This window comes from Sciurus carolinensis, chromosome X, assembly GCF_902686445.1.
Source record: "Sciurus carolinensis chromosome X, mSciCar1.2, whole genome shotgun sequence".
Classification (NCBI taxonomy): Eukaryota; Metazoa; Chordata; class Mammalia; order Rodentia; family Sciuridae; genus Sciurus; species Sciurus carolinensis.
Window position 1 is genome coordinate 89,588,751 of NC_062232.1, and position 21,401 is coordinate 89,610,151.

The following is a 21,401-nucleotide window of genomic DNA, read 5'->3' on the forward strand; positions in this document are numbered from 1 at the left end:
AAAAAACAAATATTTGGCACAGGCCTCTGAGATAGCTTGAAAAACAAGTTAAGATGTGTTTCAACTCTACAGAGGAACATACAAAATCCACCAGAAACATCTTACAGAAAAACCGGTCTGATTGCTATTGGGATTCTTCTGCTTCAGACGGGGAGAGAAGGTACACCAGAGGACAAGGAAGACTCACAATGGCCACAGAATCACTTATGAGAATTAATCAAAATTTAATACAGAATAACATATGACAACAGTACAATAATCTCAAGTTATTCAAATGCCTGGAAAGCAAGTTGTAAGCTTAGAACAAGTACCTCAGCAGGAACAATAGAACACATTTATATAATGTTGAAGGTGAGAAAACATCATTCATACATGATACTTTGTATACAAGTAACTTAGATTCTAGGACTCTGGAGACAACAAAACATACAACAACATATCCAAGCTGCTTAACCTTCAACCATTCTCTTGAGTATTAAACCCAGGCCACCTTTGGCCACTTGCAGAGGTGTTTTTTCTTCCTTATTCTCAATGTATATACTTGCTCCTTGGGACACCAGCAGCTTTGCTTCTTCTATTCTCTCCTCATCACAGGCTAAGTGTCTGAAATCAGGGATCACAAAGACCAATTAATCATTAATAATTCTATGTAATAGTTAGGCTGTCCTGCAAGGTAGTCTAAACTGCATATTATTAGGCAGTGATAGATAATATTGGGAAGATATTTCATCAGGAAAGGAAAATCAATTTGCATGGGAAAGACTATTTATAAATTAAAATTCACTGGAATAGCCTTATAATACCAGATTATAAATTTGAATCCTGGTCTTATTACAGTAGAAGAATGGATCAAAATGCTAGCCTAAGGCAAAATTTCTGAATTTTATGGAAATTACCCCCAAATACTATATGTCATAATTCAGAGTTTGAATTCAGAAAAGCTTCAATTTATAAGCTATCGATAGCAAATTTTGTGGCTTAAATTTTGGCAAAGCAGTTGAAAAGGTTTTATCTTGTTTGATGCATCTATCTACTTGATGTTAGCAAGGTATTATTTTCACCATTTTATAGTTAAAATTTTGACCGAGGTTAATGTTCTTGGTCAGAATGACGTGGTTTAGCAATAAACTGAGTGGGGGAGGAAACTAACCTTTGTCAGGCACTTGTAGTTTGCCAGGAAGGGTACTAAGCACTTTATATGTTATTTTATTTAAACCTCATAATAAGCTAGTGGGGAAGTAATTATAATATTAAAGATGAAATTAAAACTCAGGAAGATTAACTAACTTCCCTAAGTTACTTAATGTGCATATTTAATATGTTAGAAAGTGGCAGAGTCTGGATACTATTCCTACATCCTGTGTTTTTCCCAGGACCCTAAATCGTTTGTCTTCTAGACTGCTTCCAGACCATCCTGGCTTTCAAATATGGAGAAAGATGCTGGGGCCTGGTGCATGCCTGTAATCTCAGCAGATTGGGAGGCTGAGACAGGAGGATTCCGAGTTCAAAGCCAGACTCAGCAAAAGCGAGACCCTGTCTCTAAATACAATACAAAACAGGGACATGGCTCAGTGGTTGAGTGCCCCTGAGTTCAATCCCCATCACAAAAAAAAGAAGCTGGAATAGGCAAGTCTTTCTAAATATAGTAATTTAGAATTACAGGATAGATATTTAAACTAAGAGTTAAGAAAACAAACATATGGTAATAAAGTCAATCTGGAAAACCCATTCTGGACTAAAAAGCTGACTCATAGATTTTTTTGTTTCAAAAAAAAGGACTCACTCTTCAACAAAGAAGAAAAGTAACAAAGTACTGTGAAAAAATATCAAGGTAGGTTATGGCTTCAGGTTATACACATAAATTTCATAATAAATAAGTGTTAAATGCAAAACAATAACTCTCAATCAACACCTAAGAAACAAAACAGCCAGGCATGGTGGTGCAACCCAGTAATCCCAGTTATTTGGGAAGCTGAGGCAGGAGGATTTCAAGTTCAATCTAGTCTCAGCAATTTAGCAAGATCCTGTCTCAAAACAAAAAATAAAAAGGGCTGAGGATTTGGCTGAATGATTAAGCACAAGGTTCAATCCCAGGTACCAAAAAAAAAAAAAAAAAAAACAACAAACAAAAACACAATAAGAAAACAAAAAAAACCCACAATGAAATGTGAAACAAAACCTGTAATAAAATATAAGTAAATATGTAACTAATTTCAGGGTAAAGAACAGCTTTTCAGTCATGAGGGAAGATTAATATGTACAGAACTTGAAACTTTGTTATTTTAAAAAGAGCATGAACAAAATGAAAAGACAAACTGGGAGAAGTATTTTCAACTAACATGGCAGAAAAGTTAGTATTTTTACTATCTCAAGTCAAGAGCACTTAGAAGTCAGTAAAAAAGAAATTAGTTCTCCAAAAGGAAACAGAGAAAGGGATACCAAAAGTTAAAATTTAGATAAGAAATATAATTAGTCATAGGCATTAAGATTCAAAATCAATGAAAGTAAAAAATGTAAACTGCAACCATGAAAAACCATTTTTCACATAACAAAGGACAATTTCAGTGTTGATGAAGGGGTAATAGGCATTTTAAAATGCTATTTGGAGGGCTCAATGATTCAACTCCTCTGGAAGCACTTTGGTAATACATAGCAATGGTCTTAAAATGTGTGTATTTTTTGACTCAGCAATTCAACTTCTAGGAGTCTATACTAATGTAATATTCAGCAATATGGTCAAAGATTTTATACAAAATTGATCAGAGTAGCACATGGTGGAAAACTCAAAATTGTTTAGAGGAATGATTAAATTATGGCACATCCATAAAATGGAATTGTACCTTAGCATTAAAAATGTTTTAGGGGCTGGGGCTGTAGCTCAGTGTTAGAGTGCTTGCCTAGCATGTGTGAGGCACTGGGTTTGATTCTCAGCACCACATAAAAAAGAAATAAAATAAAAATATTGTGTCCATCTACAACTAAAAATATTTTTTAAAAATGTTTTAAACATATTTAATGACATTGGAAAATGTTCCCAATATACTATGAGGTGGAAAGAACAAGACACAAAACTATAAGACCCTATATGTACTATAAAACCCTAATTTTGCTAATACATATACATATATATATATATATAAATAAAATATACACATTTGCATGTATAAGACTGAAAAGAAATGCACAAAAATGCTATCTATGTTTATTTCTGGGTGGCAACATGATAGGCAATTTTTATTTTTATGCTTTGGTGTACAAAGTTTTTGCCATTAACTTGCACTGCACTTATAAGCATAATAAAAAAAAAGAAATGATGTGTAAGAATTATTGCAAGAGGGCAGATGTCAGGTAGAACACAAATGACTGCTGCTTGTCACTTACAGAGGAGTGTTACCCTCAGTGTCTTGGATGTTTGTGGATGCTTTGTAGTACAGAAGGATATGAATCATCTTCAAGTTACCCTTGGCTGCTGCCCGGTGCATTGCTGTAGCCTCATAATGATCCTTAGCATCTGGATTAGCCCCACCTTCTAGTAACATGACAGCAATCTGGAAAGACAGAGAAGGAAACAATGCGGAGATCCACTTGTGTTTTTGTATACATTTAGAACTCAAAAGAAGTAGGCTAAGGATGGACCCATACCTCATGCCTGTTTTTGGAAGCTGCATAATGTAGGGGAGTACAGCCATTTTGATTGACAGCATTCACTTGCGCACCTTTTCCCAGGAGCGCTTTTACAATTTCATCCCGGCCAGCAGAAGCAGCAATATGAAGAGGAGACCAGCCTGCCTGTAGGAAGTGGGTCATAGAAAAGTCAGAGGCCAAAGGCACGGGTATCAATGTGAATAGATTTTAAACATTCTTGTTTCCCCCTCATTAAGTACTGTGGAAAATCTGGAAACCAGAATGTATAAAAAGAAGAATCAACCCAAATCCCATAATATAGACATACTGATACATAAGTCTAATTCTAATGTGCTTTCTCCCATATAATACTTTTTAACATTAAAATTGGGAATGGATAATATATATTTCCATGTACATTTTTCCTAATTTCCACTTATCATGCTGGTCATTCTTTGGAATTATAACTTCGTTGTTTCTGTATTATTTTATCATATGGATATGTTTTATAGTATTCAACCATTTTCCCATTAAATTACTTTTATTTCTTTTCTATTATAAATATTACTTTGATAAGCATCCCTAAAAGGAAACTTTGCCTACATAAAAAGTTGCATTTTTTTTTTTGTACCAGGGATTGAACCCAGGGGCATTCAGCCTCCTAACCACATTCCCAGCCCTTACTTATTTTTTTAATTTTTAGGCAGGATCTCACTAGGCTGCTTAGGGCCTAAGTTGCTAAGGCTGCCTTTGAACTTGCAATCCTCCTGCCTCAGCCTCCCAAACTGCTGAAATTATAGGCATACATCACAGCGCCCAGTGAATGGTTCCATTTATATTTTTCACAATTCTAATCCTAATATAACCAAAAGCATTACAGTAAATATCTATATATAAAAAATAGGGCTGGGGATATAGCTCAGTTGGTAGTGTGCACGAGGACCTGGGTTCAATTCCCAGCACTGCAAAAAAAATCGCATATATATATATGCGATTATATATATATAATCGCATATATATATGTTTATGTATATATATAAACACATACATACATATACATACATACCTAGGCCCTCATTATTCAGGCAATACTCACCAAAAAATTCCAACATAATAAAAAGAGTATACAGTCTTTTAGGGTTCAAAAGAATAAGTGTTGGTCTATATTTTTTCCCTAAATCACAGAGTATGAGTGACAAAATTAACATTCTAAAATAATACAAACACTAGTCTCATGCTTGATCACCAGGGCTAGGCTATAACTTCCTTGTTGTAAAGGTTGCAATTTTGTTTATGAGCTTAATACTCATGCTTCAGTAAACACCACTCTGGAGTCTAAAGATAATTGGGCATTTATCAACTTTGCCAAGTACTCACATCATCTTTATCATTCACTGGCACTCCAAGTTGCAGCAAGAACTCAACAATTTCAGTATGTCCAGCTGAACATGCCCAGTGCAATGCGGTTCTGCTGTCCTACATGGGAAATAGAGAAACGCTACAGTCAACATTCATGAAGAGAAATACAGGCTAAAAGGCAGTAAAAGTTACACTGGTGTGCTGACAAACCTATAGCGTGAAAACAAGAAATGGAGAACACTGGATCCCCAGGTAAGTAAACTTAAAATTTTATTGCCTACAGTATAAGAGAGAGCAAGATTTTAGTAACATGTGGTGAATAACATCAATGAATGTAAACAATTCTGGCAGAGTACAGCAATGAAAGCAGTAGACAAGAAATTGATTCCAATGCTTTAGCAGAATGGAGCTTTGACTGTATACTACCACATTACTTATGTACCTGTATGTCTGGCACTGTGTTAGAAGATGTATGTGCATCATCCTATTTTACCACCAACATCCTATATAGTGGCTATTATCCCCTTTTACAGAGAAGGAAACGAAGACTCTTTAAAGTCAAGGTATTTATCTAAGGTCACACAACTTATCCAAAGTCTGTCTAACCCTGAACTCTCTACTACTACACTGATCTGAAGTTACATGTTCTAGAAAGAACCAATGAATCTAATGGGAGAAGAAATGTTCATAAAACTAGTTGAGATTATCTATATAATCATTTAAAAAACATTCCACACAAATTAAAGAGCAACAAAATTGTCTTTTGTAAAATAGCTAGGAGTTAGTCTTGTTTTTGAAAGAGAATCCCTACTTGCATTGATGACTGCTATATTTCTTAGTTGGTCCTAGGTAATAGAAAGTGGTATTATTGTTTATATTTTGCAGTGACAGGGATTGAAACTATGGCCTTCTGCATTCTGGGCAAGCATTCTACATATGGGTAGCTCTGAAAATAGTACTTTAATATTTTACCATATTTGCTTCAAAGTTTTCCTCACTTAAAAACGAATTCTATCATGAATTTTCACTCCTAAAATATAAAAGTACTTTCTTACATAACTACAAAACCAATGTTACATTTATTAAAATTAACATTAACTCCTTTATAACATCTAATATCCAGTCTGTATTCAAATTTCCCCAATTGTCTCCCAAATACCTTTTTGCAGCTGATTTAAAAACAGGATTCAAACAAAGCCCTTAAGTTGCATTTGGATACTACATTTATTATGTGTTTTAATTCCAAATAGCCTCCTCCCTTTAATCCCCATTTTGTGCCACAGACTTCATGGTTAAATTTTCAATGGAGTATTATTAAATCTCAATATGAATTATTACATTAAAATCAAATCATTATCTCCAGGCCAAAAGGAAGGCAAACTAGGAAAATGTAGGGGAGTTTTCAAGTTGAGTAATAAAGGAAAGTTCCAGAAAAGAGAAAATAGTCTTCCTGATTTTGAATTATCTTCCTAAAGACACAAAATGAAACATTTTAAGTATGGGACACTGTCTTACAGAAGGCAATCTATCTATCTATACATAGATGTTTGTTGCTTTACTGGGGCGGGGGCACATGATCTTGGTAGAAATTCACAGTGAAAGCATGAGGGTCCGTTTGAGCAGGAGAGCAGAAACACTTCAATATGTCTATTCATTTATGTTCTCTCTGTTTAAAAGGCGTGTTCATTCGCTGTGGAAATTCCACTCTTTCAAGGTCGAACTTCTTTTACATTTTTTGCAAATCCTTTTCTAATAACCACGACATTCGCATAAGGTCCTCCCATTACATCTTCTGAAAGTACCAGGTGAACTTCTCTCCAGGATATTTACCATTTGCAACATATGTTTTGTCGTTATTGTCGTTATTTTATTAATTGACCGTATACCCAGCTCCTAGCAAACGGCCTGGGACAGAAGGGGCGTTAAGTTTCACGTGGGCTATTGAATATAATCGCTAAGGGTAAAAATATTCATAAAATAAAGCTTCCCTCTCACGGATATCGCAGACGGGGCATTTCTGAGAAATGCGGTAGACGTTCTAGAAATATCCAAAATTCAGCGAGCTAAGCTCCGGGCCAAAAAAAACATTTGAGGTCTGCTGGGCTAGCTCTGGCAGCCCGAATACGAGTCCTCAGGTGACCCCGGGGTGCGGATGGGGAGGCGAGGGCGGGGATCTGCCCCGCGTGGAACCGGCCTCTGCTCGGGCAGGGCCCGGGAAGACACGTAGGGTTTCACTGATGCCGCCAGCAGCGGGCAGGCCCTAGTGCGGCTTTACCTGGTCAGTTCTAGTAGCCAGTGATTTATCGGCCAGGATGCTCTCCTTCAACTCCTCCAGCTTCCCGCTGTAGGCCAGGTTGCAGACCATCAGGTTAGACACACACCCCTCCATTTCGCTTTCCCAGGATCTCGGTGAAGCGCAAGCAACTCCCGCCTCACGGGCTCCGGCTGCCAGTCAAGAGAGCCTAGAGCTCCACCAATCATCACCTTTCTCGTTCCCGTGTTTCTTTTCCCATCGCGTGGCGTTTCTGGGAGTTGCAGTTTGAGAGCAGTTCCGGGCAGGGAGGCGCCTTTCCTGTCCTCACGGACTCGGCCCCTAGCAGTGAAAAACTACAAGTCCCAGGGTCCCTTGCGACGGCCATAGTCAAGTTGCCGGTGGAATTGGCCCAGGATGACAGCTGGAGAATGGAGTCAGGTACGGGGAGCGGCTTCGTGTGGAACTCTGTGGAAGAGCTGGGGTGGGTGGTCGCTGTTGGGGCATTGAGTCGGCCATATAAATCGGTTGCAGAGGCAGGGCAAGAGAGTTATGGGAGCCTAAAGGTGCTGTCCCTCGGGGGGCCCTGACCTGCACTGGCAGGCGGAAGGGACAACAGTTGGAGCTGAATACAACCTCCAGGGCTCGAACCAGTGACTGTGGTTACCCTCCCCCTCCTTACCACCGCCCGGGAGTAGAAAGAAGTAGGGTTTAATTATTCTGACATCTCAGCGGAGTGGCATCAGAGCAGGGTTCTGCCATAGCAGTGATAGCCTATAACACCATACTAAGATGATGTGCCAGTGTGATGCCAAAGGCAGGGTGTGATGCTGTGGAAGTCACTTGATATCTAAGAGAACTCAGTGAGTCCTTAGCCTGGTGACATCACTACTTAATGAGGGTCATTTTAAGAATACAGTGGTATGGTGTTGGCATTTTAATATCACAATAATAACGATGACATTGAGGCTTTGTTACAACTATTAAGTTAATAGTGTTTCTTTTTATGGAAATCTCAAATAGTGCCAAAGCAGAAGCAAGGCAAGGCTTATCCTTTATAGGGCAGATCCAGAAGGGCATTATGCCCAAACTAGGTAATTATAAGAATGAATACATTCAAGAAAGAGATTGATTATATTTATGTTTATCCTGTTATGGTGTAGAAAAGGGCTTACTTGGCAAAGTCTCTGTTTAAAATAAAATGGTAAATACGTTAGGCTTTTGGGACCAAAAGGTAAAATCAAGGATATTTTGTAAGCATTTATATGGCAAGAGAGAAAATAAGTTTTGACAAATGTTTATTGATCGAATTCAAACTATAATAATAACAGTGCTTATTTGTAACACAGGACTACTACTAAGAAGAATGGAATTATTTTGGGGATAGCATTTTGCTTAATTGGGTCTCAAAGTTAGTGTTCCTTATCATCAACATTGATGCCAAATATATCTGTCAATGCTGATCTGTAATGAAATTTTACCTATTTCATCTTTGAAAATGTCTTTTCACACAAATAAGCACTGCCAACTACTGAAATCAGTCCAGGAATGTATACTTTAAATTTTTTATCTAAATACATTTTTTAGATTTCACAATAGTTTTGGATTTATAAAAAAGTTGCAAAGATAGTACAGATTTCTCATTTATCTTTCACCCAGTTTCCCCTGCTGTCTTTTCTATTTTAACGGCTTTATTGAGGTGTATTTACATACCATAAAATTCACCTATTTCAAGTTTATAATTAAATGATTTTAGTGAGTTTACAGTCATGCAGTTTTTACTATAAATAGGGATTATAATACTTGCATCTTCCCAATAAGATCTCATGTCCATTTACAGTTAATCCCCATTCCCACTCCTAGCCCGGTCAACCAATGAATCTACTCTTGTCTCTATAAATTTGCCTATTCTGTATACCTCATGTAAATGAAATAATGTAGTATAAGGTTTGTGTCTCTGGCTTCTTTCATGTAGCATGTTTTTGAGGTCCAATCATGTTGTAGTATGTATAAGTACTTCCTTACTTTTTATTGCCAAATAGTATTCCATTTTATGGATGTAACACGTTTTTGTTTACTCACTAGCTAACAGACATTTAAGTTGCTTCCAATTGTTGGCTATCATGCTGATGAGAGAATCTGAGTGCAAGTTTTTGTGTGGATATATGTTTTCATTTCTTTTTGGTCCATACCTGACAGTGAAATTACTGGATCATAGGCATTTTTTTTTTTTGGTACTGGGGATTGAACCCAGGTGCACTTAACCCCTGAGCCATATCCCCAGCCCTTTTTTATATTTTATTTAGAGACAAGGTCTTGCTGAATTGCTCAGGGCCTCGCTAAGTTGCTGATGCTGGCTTTGAACTGGTGATCCTCCTGCCTCAGCCTCCAGAGCCATTGGAATTACAAGCATGAGCCACCACCCCTGGCTAGATCATAGGGAAATTTTATATTTGACTTTTAAAGAAATTGCAGAACTGTTTTTCAAAGTAGAAGCTCCATTTTGCATTTCTACTAGTAATATATGATGGTTCCTGTTCCACATTTTCAGAAACATTTGTTATTGACTCCATTTTCTATTTTAGCCATTCTAAGTGGGTGCAAAATGATATATCAGTGTATTTTAAATTTTCATTTCCTTAATGACTAATGACAGTGGGCATTTTTTTCATATACCTTTTAGTCATTGATATATCTTGAACAGTGAAGTATCTGTTCATATCTTTTCTCATTTTAAAATTGTTGAGTTGTAAGAATTGTTTATATATTCTACATTCAAGTACCTGTCAGGTATATTATATATAAATATTTTTCCCAGTGAACTTCTTGTCTTCTCCTTTTCTTTTTTTAAATATATTTTTTAGCTGTAGATGGACACAATAACTTTATTTTATTTATTTATTTTTATGTGGTGCCAAAAATTGAACCCAGTGCCTCATATGTGCCAGGCAAGTGCTCTACCACTGAGCTACAACCCCAGATCCTCTTTTCCTTTTCTTAAAGGTTTCTTTTGAAGTAAAAATGTCTCAAATATTGATGAGGTCTAGTTTTTTTTTTTTTTTTCATTTATGGTCCATGCTTTTTCTTTAACCTAACAAGTCTTTGCCTAATCCAAGATCTCAATGACTTTCTCCTATCTTTTCTTCTAGATGTTTTATTGTTTTATCTCTTACATTTAAGTCAATGATTCATTTTGAGTTAATTTTTCTGTATAGTATGAGGTGAAGATCTAAGTTCATATTTTTAATGCATATAACCAAATTATCCCAGCACTGTTTGCTGAATCTCTTTTCATATTAGTCACACTGATGAACACACATGGGATATTAATATTATCTGTACTTCACACCAATTTCACTAGTTTTACCTCTATCCGAATGGTGTCTATGATATCATGTTACACTCATTCATTCTGTCTCTTTAGGTTCTTTTGGTTCAACTGTGAAGGTTCCTTAGACTTTGCTCATTTTTATCACCTTAAATTTTTAAAAAAATGTTTGTAGTTGTTGAAGGACCTTTATTTTATTTACTAATATGAAGTGCTGAGAATCAAATTCAGTGCTTCACCCACGCTAGACAAGCACTCTACTACTGAGCTAAAGCCCCAGTCATTGACCTTAACATTTTTAGGTGTATTTGTCAGATACTTTGTAGAAAATTCCTCAATATGGATTTGTCTGATGTTTTTCTTGTGGCTTAGACTGTGGTTGTATTTTTTGGAGGAAGTCCGAAGAGATGAAGGGCCACTCTCATCATAGCTTATTAAGGGTACATAACCATATGATTTTAATTGAGCCTATTCATTGCTTGGAATAGAATTGTACTAGATTCATCATTCTCTTAATATTTACCTTTTAGAATGTCATTACATTGCAGATTAATAATTTCCAATTGAAAGTTAGGTGAAAGTTCCTCAACTGAACGTTTAAATGGATGTTGGAATATGAAAATATCCTTTGCACTTCCTCAAGGTCCAAAAACTATTGCTGAAACTGTAGTTTGAACTCGGAAAATATATATGTAGCAAATTTGTGTGGAAATGGAGATCACGTTTCTTGTCTTAACATTTTTAAGGTCAGCTTTATTGTGATATAAGTTGGACACAGTAAATCTCATACTTTTTAGATGAAAAGTTCAATGCACTTGGTTATAAAAATAACTGTTTTGTATACCATCACAATCAAAGTACAAAATATTTCTGTCATTCTCAGTAGTTCTCTCATGTTTCCTTGAGGTCACTTCTCTCTGCACAACTCCCAATTCTTGACAACAACTGAACTGATTTCTGACACTAACTTTTTAAATGTACAATTTAATGATTTTAAGGATTTTTGAAGTTATGTTACCATCAGTACAATATTATTTGATTATTTACATCACCCCAGAAAGAGACCTCATACCTATTTTCAGTTACTTCCCATTTCTACCCCAAACCCTAGGTAACCACTCATCTATTTTGTGTCTATGGATTTTCATTTTCTGTATTTTGAATATAGATAGAATATAGATATGTCTTGCTTTTTTCACTTAGCATAATATTTTTGATATTTATCTAAATTGTAGCACATATCATTTCTTTCATGGCTAAATAATATTTCATTTTATGGCTCTAACACATCATTTTTTATTAATTCATAAGTTGGGCATTTGGACTGTTATCACCTTTTAGTTGGTATGAATAATGCTGCTAATAAACATTTGTGTCCAAATTTCTATGCAGGCAAATGTTTTCTTTTCTCTTGGGTACATATCAGGGAGTGGAATTGCTGGTCACATGTTAACTATATTTATACTTTATAGTAGCTATATTTTATATTTAATTTATATTTGTATTTAAGTTTTTGAGGAACTGAGAGACTGTTTATCAAAGTGGCTATACCATTTTGTAGAAACTTATTTGGGATCAAAGTTCTCCACATATTTACCAATACATACTTTATCTTTCTTTTTATTACACCCATTCTAGTGGGTGTGAAGTGGTATGTCATTCTTATTTTATTGTTATGATTTGTCATATCATAGGAAGTATGTAAAGCATCTTCATATTATTTGTAATTCAATGTTAGTTGTTGATGTGACTAATGTCACCTATGTAAACTATACTAAAGTTTACTATGTAGACTTACTAGTGTAAGTTTCGCATCTACATTGTTTTGTCTTATAATTTTATGTTGAATTAATTAAGAAACATTTGCAAGTCTGCAGCAAAAGCTATATTTCCAGAGCCATTCAGTGTTCACTAATAGTGATTGAAGGCCGTTCCGCCTTTAAAATGTGAAAATCATCCTCACCTTGCTTTCCAAACAAACACATGAGATTGAATGAACTTAGCCTGCTAACCATAGTTTGCTAACAACTGGTGTAGAGCGAAAATACTTTGTATGTGGTAGGTGCTTGGTAAATATTTACCCAGTTCGTTATGAAGGTGTAGTAGACCTGTTGTGTGGTATTCACAAATACATGTGTATAGTGACATTTCCTCATAATAATACATCAAGGGACTGGATCAGATTGCTATAAACAGGTGGAAGCTCCAAATGTCTCTCCTACTGAGTGACTTGCTCAGGTAATCTTTTATAGAAAATACATTGTGCTTTTATTTTATTTGGTAGACATGGTAGCTCAGTTTCAGCTTGGAGTTTCTTAGGGCCAAGAGTCAGGTACTTCTTGACTTTTTGCAAGCTTCAAGGTAAATGGATCTTAGAGGAGAAGGTCTTGTCTTTTCTGTTGCTGGCTCCAAGTTATGGAAACAATGTGTTGGCTGTTTATATCTATCAAGGGACATTAGAGACTCCGTTAGGGTCTCATTCCCTTGCTGCTTACGTGATTGGATGCCTTTTCTATTGGTCACCTAGACTTAAGTGCTAGAACAAGCCAAGTTAACTTTCTAGACTTAAGTAGTAATACTAATAAAAACTAGCATTCATAGATCATGTGTCAGATATTGTGCTTATCCCATGTAACTCTTACAACAACCCTATGAGGTAGGTATTATTGTCCCCTAGCCCATACCTTTTAAAAATGAGAAAACAGGGACAGAGAAGTGAAGTAACATGTTAGTTAAAGTTGGAGCTAAAATTGAAATACAAGCTTATTTTACCTCAAAGTCCTAGCACATAACTACTGTATCATACTGCTGTATATTACTGAAGATAAAATTATGGAGAAATGCAAACCACAGAGAATACAATAACAATTTCTGTCAGAATTCTTTGGGCTGTAACTCTGCCTAATTGTGGGAATGACATGATTTTTCATGTTCTAGATTAACATTGTCCAATAGAACTTTTTGTGACGTTGGTCAATATCAATATCTATACTGTTCTTGTATGGTAGTCAGTAGCACATGGCTATAGAGCACCTGAAGTGTGTTTAGTAACTGATTTTAAATTTTATTTATTTTAATTATTTTGAATTTAACTAGCCTCATATGGCTAGTGGCTTCCGTTTTGGACTATGCAGAAGGCAAATTTTCCCCCACTTCTTTTAAATCATTACTATTTTACCTAATACAAATATTATTTCCATAGCACACCTGGGAATGAATACTTTCTATTAGTGAAAAAAATTGGGGGAGACCACACACAGAGTAGATGCAAATCACTTAACTGCATGACAGTCATAGAAATAGGTTCTGGGTTATCTAGCGTGGAACTCCTCCGCTTACTAGATGAGGTTTGAACAACTGGCCCTGAAACCCTTTCCAATTGATTTCTCATTGGTTGCAAATGTAATTTATATGGCCTTCACAATTGCAGTTGCCTGGTATAAGATGAGATGTTTTAATCTGTGGCTGTATTTTAAATCACATGTGCTTCTTAATCCTATTGTTAAATGTCCTTGCTATTATAGTTCACTGGCCTATAAAAACTATTCTCATTTAAAATCCGTCCCTTCATTAAACTGGCATACTGTTATAGACTATTATGGTAAAACATTTCATTTGTTTACTTTCTGAGTTTTAGCTTCCATACCTTTTTTTCTGAGTTATTTGCTTTTAAGTAATTTTTTAAAATATGAATAATAAAAGATCCATAAGAAGCTGCAAAAATAGTGCAGAAAGGCTCTATACAATCTTCATCCTGTTTACCTCAATCATTAGATTTTACATAATTATAATATCAAAACCAGTAAACTGTCATTAGAACAATATGTGCTTATATTTTATTTTGTTTTTCACATACATAGATTCATTGAACTATCACCACTATCAGTAAATGTTCCATCAGCATAAAAATCTCTCCTCTGTTACCCCTTTTTAGTCATGCTCATTACCTGCCTCCACCATTCATAACCCCTGACAATACTAATTTGTTTTCCTCCTACTCTGCCATCATGTTTGTATGTCACATATTTTGATATGATTTTCATTTTTATTCAGTTCATTGTTGTTGCTTTTTACTTCCCTTAAGACTTCCTCTTTGACCTATGAACTATTTAGAGGTATTTTGCTTAATTTCCAATTGTTTGAAAACTTTCTCATTTTCATTCAGTTCCCATTTTTTAGTTTGATTCTATAATAAACATTTTTAAGTTTCAGTAACAAAATTTCAGTTATTCAAAACTTGCTCATATTTGCTTTATGACTCAGGATATGGTCTTTCTTGGTGAATGTTTCATGGCAACTTGAAAAATGTATATTCTTCTGTTATTGGGCAGGTGTTCCATATATGCCAATTAGATCTTGTTGGCTTATTGTGTTGTTCATATTTTCTGTATCCTTGCTTATTTTCTGCTTAGTAGACTTATCAGTTTCTGAAACAAATGATGTTGAAGTCCCCAACATAATTGTTGACTTATCCACTTCTCTTTTCAGTTTTATCTGTTTTTGCTTTGTGTATTTTAAGGCTATATTTTTTAGTGCAAACACATTTGGGATTGATCTGTCTTCTAAATGGATTGACCTATTTATCATTATGTAGTTTCCCTCTGTCCCTTGCAATTTTCTGTACTCTGAAATCTATTTTAGCCAATATAATATAGAAATTGTTGCTTTAAAAATCATGTTTACATGATATAGCTCTTTCCATCTTTATATTTTCACTCTACCTATATTGTTATATTTGAATGGAGTTTCTTGTAGACAGCATATAGTTGTGTCATGTTTTTATCTATTCTGCCAATGTCAGTCTTTTATTTCATACATTTACACCATTTATATTTAACGCAAAACTTCACGTTAGGGTCTAATCTGCTGTTTTGGTTAGTTTAGTTTTCTGCATTGTCTTACCTGGCTTTCTGTGGGTTGCTTGTAACCTTTTTATTCTGTGTTTGAGCACATCTGTGTGTGTGTGTGTGTGTGCACGCATGTGTGGTTGTTACTCTAGGCATTATGTTATGCATAAGTAACATATCAGAGTTTACTGTGTTGAATTTTAATAGTTTAAGTAAAGTATAGAAACCTTACCTCCCCTTAAGTGACTTTACTCTTCCATTTGTGGTATAATTTTCTTAAATATTTCTTCTACATTTTTTTAGAATCTCGTCAATGTTACGATTTTTGCTTAATCATAATTTAGGAAAAAACAAGGAAAGTCTACTGCATGTACCAGTATTTTTACTCTTTGTGTAGTTATGTTTTTCCTTCCTCATATTCACAGTTTCCTTCTTTCATCTTCCATTTCCATTTCAAAAACTTCCTTCAGGCCAGGCCTGGTGGCCCACACCTGTAATTCCTACAGCATGGGAGGCTGAGGCAGGGGGATCTTGAGTTCAAAGCCAGCCTCAGCAAAAGTGAGGTGCTAAGCATCTCAGTGAGACCCTGTCTCTAAATAAAATACAAAATAGGCCTGGGGATATGACTCAGTGGTTAAGTTCCCCTGAGTTCAATCTCTGGTACCCCCCCCAAAAAAAAACTTCCTTCAGCTGTGCATTCCTTTAGATACATATGATGGCAACAAATTCTTAGTTTTTCTTCATCTGAGAATATCTTTATTTCCCCCCAAGGATGTTTTAACTGGGTATAGAATTATGGATTGTTAGTTCTTCCCTCTAGGCACTTGAAAAAGTTGCCATTTCAGTTTGTACTCCAAGGTTCTTGTTAAGAAATCGGTTCTTATTCAAATAATTTTTCCTCTCTAAGTAAAGTATCACTGTTTCTCTTATGGCTTTTTAAGATTCTTTTTCTGTTTCTTTTAGATTATGTTGCCTTCATGTGAAATTATTTGAATTTATACTATTGAGATTTGCTCAGCTTCTTCAATCTATAGTTTTATATATATTGCCAAATTTTGAAGACTTTCATGTTATTTTTCTTTTTTTATAGCAATGTTTTCATTTGTTCTAATTGGTTATACATGAGAGTAGAATGCATTTCAACACATTGTATACAAAGGGAGCATAACTTCTCATTCCTCTGGCTGTACATGGAGCTGAGTCACACCCATAGTGTAATCATACATGTATATAGGGTAATAATGTCTGTCTCATTCCACCATCCTTCCCATTCCCACAGCCCCACCCCTCCCCTTACTCCCCTCTACACAATCCAAAGTTCCTTCATTTTTCCCTACTCCTCTCCCATGGATCATCATCCACTTATCAGAGACAACATTCAGCCTTTGTTTTTTAGGGATTGGCTTATTTCACTTAGCATGATATTCTCCAGTTCCATCCATTTCATGTTATTTTTCTTGATTTAGCCATTCTACAATGTATGTACATATCACAACATTTTATTGTGCACAATAAATGCTACTTTTATTTGTCATTTAAAAATTAATTTCCCCCACATTTTTATTCATTATAGTTGTACATAATGGTGAGATTTGTTGTCGCATATTAGTATGTGCATACACTATAACAATATAATTTGTCAAGTATCACACAGCAACATTTCCCTCTTTCCTTCCACCCCGCCCACCCCAATTCCTTTCTTCTACTGATCTCTCTTTGATTTTCACGAGACACCCACCCCACCTTTCTTTTCCTTCTTCCTCTCTAAATTCCTCTTATGAGAGAAAACATATGACCCTTGACCTGAGTTTGACTTATTTTGTTTAACATAATGGTCTCAAGTTCCATGCAATTTAAAAATTAATTAATTTTAAAAATTTAAAAATTTTCATCAATTAGTTTTTGAATACTTCCTTAGCCTCACACTGATTTTCCTCTCCTTTTGGTACTCTAAATCAGGCATGAATTTTTAATATGCCATTATAGTCCCATATGTCTCTGAAGCTCTGTTCACTGTTTTTCTAATTTCTTTTCTTTCTGTTGTTTGGATTATGTAATTTCTATCACCAGTTTCACTGGTTCTTTTCTGTGTCATCTTCTTTTTGTTATTAAGCCCATCCGGTGATTTTTTCACTTGGTTATTTGATTTTTCAGTTCTAAAATTTCCATTTGTTTCTATTTTATACAATCTATTTCTTTTCTGATACTTTCTGTTTTTTTTAAATTCATTTCCAGAATGTTTATAATTGCTTTTTGAAGCATTTTAAGATAGTTTATTTAAAGTTCTTTTTGGATGATTCTAATATCTGTATCATCACAGTGTTGGTGTCTGTTGAATACCTTTTCTCATTCAAGTTTTTATGTTCCTGGTTATTTGCATCATGAGTACATTTTTATTATATTCTGGACTTCTACGTTTTGAGACTAGATCTTATTTCATTCATCTGTTTTAGCAAGCCTACTCTGACACCATTCTAGTGGGAATGGAGTTATGTATTAATTCCAGATGGAGGTGAGAGTTAAGGTTTCCTACTAACCATGTATTGATAACACGGTAGGGGTTGGGATGCCATTGTTACTGGGCAGGGGTAGAATTTCAGGATCCTCACTAGGCCTACACAAACACCATCCTGACTTGGAGAGAGAACCCTTTCATGTTCTGGGAGACTCATTGTTGCCTGGCAGGGATGAAAATAGTGGATCCTCATTCTACATTTTTTGAAACTACTTCATGGAGAAGGGGAATGGGATGTGTGACTATTTCAAGCCATTCGAAAAGGGAACACATGAAAATAGAATGGAGATCAGTAAATTAGAGGAAAGGAGGAGAGAAGGGAAAGGGGAGATACTGGGATATGAAATTGATCAAATTACTTGGGAATGAAATTGATCAAATTATGTTATATGCATGCATGTATGTATGTGTTGTAATGAATCCTGCTATTATGTATAATCATAATTCACCAATAGTAAAATAAAGCAAGATGAAGGTAGAAGTCTAGGTTCCCTACTTGATCTTTGCTGTTGAGAGTAGGGATTGAATTGTCGTTTTTCTCTGTGGTATTTGGCTGGGAAATTATCTTCCAAAAGTGTTCTTTCTTGTAGGTTTCCCCTTTCCTGAACCTTTGACTTAAGATAAGCTAGCTTTTTGATGGATGTATGTGCGCACCCCTCAGCTTGCTGGTTTCCCTTATCACAAGTTCCAGGATCTATTATTTAAAAACAAAACTGAGGAAACTCACTGCCATATCATTACTTGGGCCTTGAGGTCCCTAGTGCAGAATTCTTTCTACCTATAGGAGACTCATTAGAGATGAATCATACATATATTTATAAATAAATATAATATATAAATGAATATATATATATATATCTATAATTATAATGTCCAGTGTTTAAAACTATGCCTAGTGGGAGAAACAGGGAAAAATGAATCTACTCCATCTTTTCATGGAACCAGAATATATAAGTGGTTACTTGAAGAAGACATGGATGTTGTATTAATCCCAGTAAATATCTAGTTAAGAACAGTAAAATCACTCTGACCCTCATTCCCAGATTCCCAGTTCCTGTCGACCACTTTTGCAATCTCTATTTTTATGAATTTCATGCCTTAGATGTTTAGATGTCTCATGTAAGTGAGATAATATAGTATGTGTATGTGTGTACATACATAATACATATAAATATATATATACATATATATGATCACTTCTACTCTCGTTTATTGATATTAATACTACTATGAACATGGATATCCAAGTATTTTTTGAGACCCTGATTTCAATAATTTTGGACATTCATCCAAAAGTAGAATTGCTGTATCATATTGTAGTTCTGTTTTTCATTTTTGGGGGAACTTACATACTGTTTTCCATAGGGCTTGCATCACTTTACAATCCCATCAACATTGCCCAGCATTTCAATTTCTCAACATTCTTGCCAACACTTCTTGTTTTCTATAACCATCCTAAATGGATGTGAGGTGATATCTGATTGAGGTTTTGATTTTCATTTTTCTGAAGATTAGTGATGTTGAACATCTTTTTATATGCTTGTTGGCCATTTGTATTTCATTTTTGGATCAAAAAATCAGGATATTTTGATTTTTTGTTGTGAAGTGGTAGGAGTACTTTATATATTCTGGATATTAACCCCTTATTGAAAATATCATTTTCAAATATTTTCTTCCATTTTTAGGTTGCTTCTTCACTCTGTTGAATGTATCCTTTGATGCACAAAAGTTTTTAAAGTTGATATAGTCTCATTGTCTATTTTTGTTCTTATTGCCTAATGTTGATGTTATATCCAAGAAATCATTCCCAAGTCCAGTGTCATAAAGCTTTTCCTATGTGTTTTTTTTAGACATTTTATACTTTTAGGTCTTATGTTTAGGTCTTTAATTCATTTTGAGTTAAGTTTTGTATATGGTATATTATCAGGATACAACTTGATACTTTTGCATGTGGATATCTCAAGTTCCAAAATCATCTGTTGAAGAGAATGGCCTTTGTCATTGAGTGGTCTTGGAACCCTTGCTGAAGACTGAACATATATACTAGAATTCATATTTGAACTCCTTATTCCATTCCATTGTTCTATTTCTGTGATGCCTTTAGACCAGTATCATACTGTTTTGTCTACTCTAGCTTTGTAATACTTTTGAAACCAGGACGTTTCAGTCGCCCAACTTTGTTCTTCTTTTTAAAACTTGTTTTGGTTAGTCAGGGTTTTTTTGTGATTCCATATGAATTTCAGGATGATTTTTTTTCTGTTTCTTCAAAAAAATAGTCATTGGAATTTCAATAGGGACTGCATTGAATCTATATGTCACTTTATGTACTATGGACATTTTAACAGTATTAAGTCTTCCAATTCATGAGTATGGGATGTCTTTTAATTTACTTTTGTCTTCTTTAATTGCTTTTGGCAATGTTTTTTAGTTCCCTATTGGTATACTTCTATATAAAATTAAAAGTTGACTTTTATTTTTAAGAATAACAATTCTTTGCTAAACCTTGCTTTTCCAATGATATCAGGGTATATAACTATGGATGGGGTACCATTATTTAGTCCCACAAATTCTTTGCTGCATGGAAAAATTACTACTATTCCAGAGGCTTTGCTCATTTAGTCTATTGAAGCTTTAGCTGGCTTCTTTTACTACAGTAGAATGGGACCAGGGTTTTCATCTCATCTTTTTCTTTATTCACTCTCATAAAATTTCCCTAAGGACTAGCTATTTTTAGTGACTCTGAACCTGAGGCTCTGGAAGGACTGCCTAAGTGTGGCAACCAAGAAAGGTAGCACCAACCTATGGATGGAGAGTCTGAAACTAAACCCAGCCCTAAGCTTTGCTTTCTCTCTGAAACCTTCTTCTACTATGCTTACCCATGTTCACATTCTTAATCTGGCTTACTACAATACATGTCTTTACTGTACAACCCAACACTCTTTTTGTCTTGCCAAACACAGTAAAATCTCATAACCTGACTATTTCTGGGAAAAGGGCATTTTTTCTGGATGACATTTTTTCCAAAAAAAAAAAAAGTTTTTCCAAATGGCTCATAATTTGCCCAATTTAACCATCTTGAGCTTCTAACATTTTAACTATTCTAAATGGAGTTCTCCAAAAGACAATATATTCCCATGACTTCTGAAACAGAGTAGATGGATCATAATTTTATTTGAGTGGGTTAGGATCATTACTAACAGTTGTTATCCTATAAAACCATGATATTTTAAGGCATATTGAAATGTTTTTTCTAATGTTTGCCCTGGTACTAAATGGTCCCACAGTATTAAAGCTGTGTGTGTTTGTGCTTGTGTGTGCATGTAAGTGTGTCTGTGAATCCATTTAGACTTTCATGATTTTCTGTCTCTTTCCTTGTCATTTGACCCTTATTGCTGATGTCAAACTACTTTTGTAAAAGTATTCTCCACTCTGCAGCTAGGTGGGCTTAACAAAGTTTTCTTGATTGGACTTGACACC

The 21,401-nt window shown here is 35.1% G+C and overlaps 2 protein-coding genes across 3 annotated transcripts in view; one reads left to right on the forward strand and one right to left on the reverse strand.

Annotated features, from left to right (window-relative positions):
* Positions 1-200: 200 nt before the first annotated feature.
* Positions 201-7,521, reverse strand: Psmd10 (proteasome 26S subunit, non-ATPase 10). 2 transcript variants are annotated; one of them, XM_047536472.1, is made up of 5 exons: positions 7,259-7,514; positions 5,002-5,100; positions 3,643-3,789; positions 3,382-3,548; positions 201-603 (listed from the first exon to the last, which is right to left on the reverse strand). In XM_047536472.1, the coding sequence occupies exons 1-5, from the start codon at positions 7,370-7,372 to the stop codon at positions 450-452; spliced, it is 681 nt and encodes a 226-aa protein (XP_047392428.1). In that variant the 5' UTR covers positions 7,373-7,514; the 3' UTR covers positions 201-449. The 2 variants fall into 2 exon arrangements, with proteins under 2 accessions (XP_047392428.1, XP_047392429.1); XM_047536473.1 differs by having other exon boundaries at positions 468-603; positions 3,461-3,548; positions 7,259-7,521.
* Atg4a (autophagy related 4A cysteine peptidase) overlaps positions 7,450-21,401 on the forward strand; it is a gene marked incomplete at its 5' end in the record, with an annotated part of 54,135 nt that continues 40,183 nt past the window's right edge. Inside the window, one exon of the mRNA XM_047535291.1 lies at positions 7,450-7,675. Coding sequence (XP_047391247.1) covers positions 7,450-7,675 — 226 coding nt within the window. The remainder of the gene's footprint in view (positions 7,676-21,401) is intronic.